Consider the following 3,933-nt stretch of genomic DNA (forward strand, 5'->3'; position numbering starts at 1 on the left):
GTCGATCAGATTCTGTTTTCATATATGTGAAACTGTAAGCATTATTAATAATTGGGGGTTTTGAGGGCTGGGCTGGCGTGGGAATACTTGTGGCAACAACAGTGAGGATTCAATCGTTCTGTCCGTTTGGTTCAATTCTTGTTTTATGTGGTAACGTTTGTATTTTTTGTGGTTTTGGTATTCTGGTTATATCTTGTATTCTGTACAAAAAAAAGGTGAGTCTAAAATTTAACAAAATTTATCCAAAAAGATCGATATCATATATTAATTTATGTACATTCACAACACAGATTACATGTTTACAAATTTCCCCCACAGACCAATTCTTGACATAAAACTCCGGTCCGAATCTTTCCTCTTTAAGAACGCAACTAAAAATGGCTATCAAAGTTGCTCACACATCTAGCACATGACCCTGATGGTCTACGGGAGCTCTACACTCTGATTCCGACGGCCTCGACTCAGCTATCTTAGCCGCTACTTCGGCCATCACAAGCCTCGTCAACAACAGTCCCGCCACAAACGCAGCTCCCATCAACATGGTGAAAACCGCCGTCCAGCTACTCCTCGAAGATATGTAACCCGTTAGCAACGGCCCAACCGCCGCCCCAACGGATCCCGTCCCGTCGATTATAGCCGTTACGGTAGCCAAAGCCCTCGAGTTTCCTTTCAAGGAGCTGTGCGTCCCGAGATCAGCTGAAACAGCCGTTGTGATCAAAGCGTAAGGTCCATTAACCAACATCCCGGTTAAGAACATCAGAGACGCGTTGGCTAGTAACGACACATGTCCGTAGCTCCGGTAAAAGAACAGAGCTGGGATCGAACAGTACATGAAACTCGCAGCCGTAATCGCTCTTGCTCCAATCCTATCTGAAATGTAACCGGCCATGATTCCTCCGACCACACCTCCTACGTCGAACATTGTCGAAAGGTTTCCCGCTGTTTCGTCTGATAAATACTCGCCTTCGATCGCTGAAAATCACCACACAAAACTTGTAATCAGTAACATGACCAAAACAAACAGTCTAAGTGTGGTTTGTGTTAGTGTTGTATTTGCATACCTGTGTGGCTAACGTAGAAAGGAAGCCAGTAGAGGAAAGTGTAAGCGACCAACTTAGCGAAGAAGAGACAGAGAGCAAAAGGAGCAACTCCAGGGATCCTCCACGCTTCAATGAACCCAACAGCTCTTTTCTTGTCATCGGTCTCCGAATCAGACGAGCTCAACAGCAAGGGGACACTTACAGAGTCACCAATCTTCTCACTCGATGAATCAACATCCTCGTCTCGCTCAGCTCCAACCATCTCCGGGTTAACAGGCAAGAAAGCGAAGTTGACCAACCCGATCAAGGCAATACCCACACCAGGAACCACAAAAGACCATCCCCAACCATATCTCAACATCGCAGCAGCGATCAACGAGCCAGTGATGTTGCCGACGGAAGTATGCGCGTTCCATATCCCCATGATCAAACCTCTCTTCTTCTTGTTAAACCAGTTTCCGACCACGGCCACCACAGAAGGCCAGCCAGAGGATTGAAACAGACCAGCGAGCATTTGCATGATCAAGAAATAGTAAAAGCTATGAACATTCGCCCAGTAACCGACACCGAACAGAGACGTGAACAAACCGGTTCCGACCATCCCAACGGTCAAGAAGATTCTCAGGTTCATCCTGTCTCCCAGATGACCAGCGAAGTACATACCGAAAGCGTAAACAGCAAGAAACGCAACGTCGATCTCCCCCAGCAGAACCGTTCCGTTTGGTCCGTTGAACGGAGCCCAACCACCATTTTCTTGTTCTTGTCCGGATGATCGAAACGAAGTGAATCTCAAAAGGAGTGAGTTAACCCCTGTGTCTGGTGATTGTGGATCAAGAGCGCTTTTGACAATGCTTGTTGTTTTTCTTGCGGCGTGATAGCTAGCGTAAGCGAGGAACGTGACGATCAAGACTATGGCTTGGTATGCGTTGTAAGAGAGCTTTGACCCTTTGATTCGTTCCAAGAATCGAATCCCAACTGGTTTTTTCTCCATCTCTGGCTCAGATTGCATTAGAGAAGCCGTGATAAATTATTATGTCGAATGTTTACCTGTAAATAAGATATAAATATATAGTCCATAAATTAGTTAAATCTCAAGAAGAAGATTCCATTTTTATATGGAATTATACTCTCATTTTTTGTTTCTGGAAAAATCTTCATAGAACTCTTGGCTTTACGCAAGGGTTACTTCTGGTGAATCTCTAAAACGTGTCGTAGCTAGTGACAGATCATATGATTGTGCTGCATGTTTCGTCTGTAAACTTTCAAGAAGACTATTTGAGGTGAATTCTCTTCAATTAACTTTATTAATAAATAATTATGCTAAATTTTATCAGATTTGTAACCTTAATTAGTACGAATTTTGACCTCCAATTGGGTATAGGGTATATTTAAGGAATATTCTCGCAGAAGTTGAAAAATTCATTGAACCCCTGAAACTAATTAATTAATTAAAAATCTCGTGAGTTTTCATTTTATTTATTTTGCCTCACATCTCGTGAGCCTTTATGCAGATACTTAGATTTTTTAATAATTATGCAAAATAAAATCTCATCCTTGTTGATATATTCAAACTATGATTGTTATATAGATTAAGATTCGAATATAGAAAATGCCAAAAAAAAAAAGAAAAACTCTTGGAGACGACCAAGAAAGAGATCTATTGATGAAGACGCACGTCTCACAGTTTTTTTGAAAGGTTCATCTTCGTAATCTGTAACAGTCTTTACAATATACAAAAAAAAACTTCAAACCAAGATTTGACTCTATTTACAGAACCACTTAAAGTAAACTTCAAAGTTCGAAAACAAACATAATTTGAATTACCTTTAAATCCTTTCGTCAAGCTAAGAAGCAACAACGTTTCCTCCCGACAAGAAATTCTCGAACTCTCTTGAGAGTTTATAGATATGAAAAGTTTTAAGGATTGCTTTGAAGATGCAAAGCGACTTCGAGACGTTTTAGAGTTGCAAGCAACGGCGACGGGTTTATAGCATTCGAAGCCCATACACGATTGAATTAAACAATTGAATTTTATTCCTGAAGATACTTGAAATGACGATCCTACCCTTCTCACTACAAATAATGTTCCTCGGATCGGGATTTACGAGTGTACCCTTCATAGTTGCGTCTCTAGTCGCCTAACTAGGCCAATGAGCGGAGGTTATTTCCTCCGTGATACACCTAATGTCTCCCTAAGCAGTTATTATTATATGCTTTTTTGGGTCACATCCATATAGCATTTATCACATTAACTTTGCTACATTTAATTTGTTTTGTACAAATAAAAATTGCTAGAATTTAATTTTGTTACATATTTGTTTATTTAACTCTATTATGTATGATCATAACTTTAACTTTATATATGCCATTACAAAGAAAATTATGTAAAGCTTATGTGATTTTTATTTTATTACAAAATTTTATTTTGTGTCAGCTATTAAAACATTTGAAAAATTCTTAGTTTCACCCACTAGATGAATTTAGAGGTACACCCAACCAATAGGTTTAGGATTTAGAGTTCGGTTTAGAGTTTAAAATTAATGGTTTAGGACTAAAGGTCTAGGGTTTAGGATTTTTTTCGAGAGTTCAGGGTTTAGGATTTAGGGTTCAGTGTTTAGAATTTAGGGTTTAGGGTTTAGTATTAAAGTTTAGAATTAAGGGTTTCGGGTTTGGTTTAAGGTTTAGAATTAAAGGTTTAGGGTTTTCCCAAAGGTTCAAAGTTTATCCAAAGATTTAGGGTTTAGTGTTTAGGGTTTAAGGTTTAGAGTTTAATATTTTACTAATAGGTTTAACAATACTAAAAAATAATTTTATGGTAATTACTATTAATTTTTTTATTTTAAAAGCATAAAATAATTTCACAAAATTTTATTATTTGGTTTCCTTTTTTAAA

The 3,933-nt window shown here is 38.7% G+C and overlaps 1 protein-coding gene across 2 annotated transcripts; it reads right to left on the bottom strand.

The window, feature by feature from the left end:
- Positions 1–237: 237 nt before the first annotated feature.
- On the bottom strand, positions 238–3,043 carry LOC106335845 (putative glycerol-3-phosphate transporter 1). Of its 2 annotated transcripts, XM_013774479.1 has the most exons (4): positions 2,865–3,043; positions 2,716–2,761; positions 1,062–2,087; positions 238–972 (listed from the first exon to the last, which is right to left on the bottom strand). In XM_013774479.1, the coding sequence occupies exons 3-4, from the start codon at positions 2,047–2,049 to the stop codon at positions 395–397; spliced, it is 1,566 nt and encodes a 521-aa protein (XP_013629933.1). In that variant the 5' UTR covers positions 2,050–2,087; positions 2,716–2,761; positions 2,865–3,043; the 3' UTR covers positions 238–394. The 2 variants fall into 2 exon arrangements, with proteins under 2 accessions (XP_013629933.1, XP_013629932.1); XM_013774478.1 differs by lacking the exon at positions 2,716–2,761.
- Between the last annotated feature and the right edge of the window lie 890 nt (positions 3,044–3,933).

The sequence above is a fragment of the Brassica oleracea genome, chromosome C3, assembly GCF_000695525.1.
Source record: "Brassica oleracea var. oleracea cultivar TO1000 chromosome C3, BOL, whole genome shotgun sequence".
Taxonomy (NCBI): domain Eukaryota; kingdom Viridiplantae; phylum Streptophyta; class Magnoliopsida; order Brassicales; family Brassicaceae; genus Brassica; species Brassica oleracea.

Coding starts and splice junctions, on each gene's coding strand:
- LOC106335845 (XM_013774478.1), bottom strand. CDS start 2,049: ATGCAATCTGAGCCAGAGATGGAGAAAAAACCAGTTGGGATTCGATTC. Junction 973..1,061: donor TTTCTACGTTAGCCACACAG/GTATGCAAATAC, acceptor GGTGATTTTCAG/CGATCGAAGGCGAGTATTTA.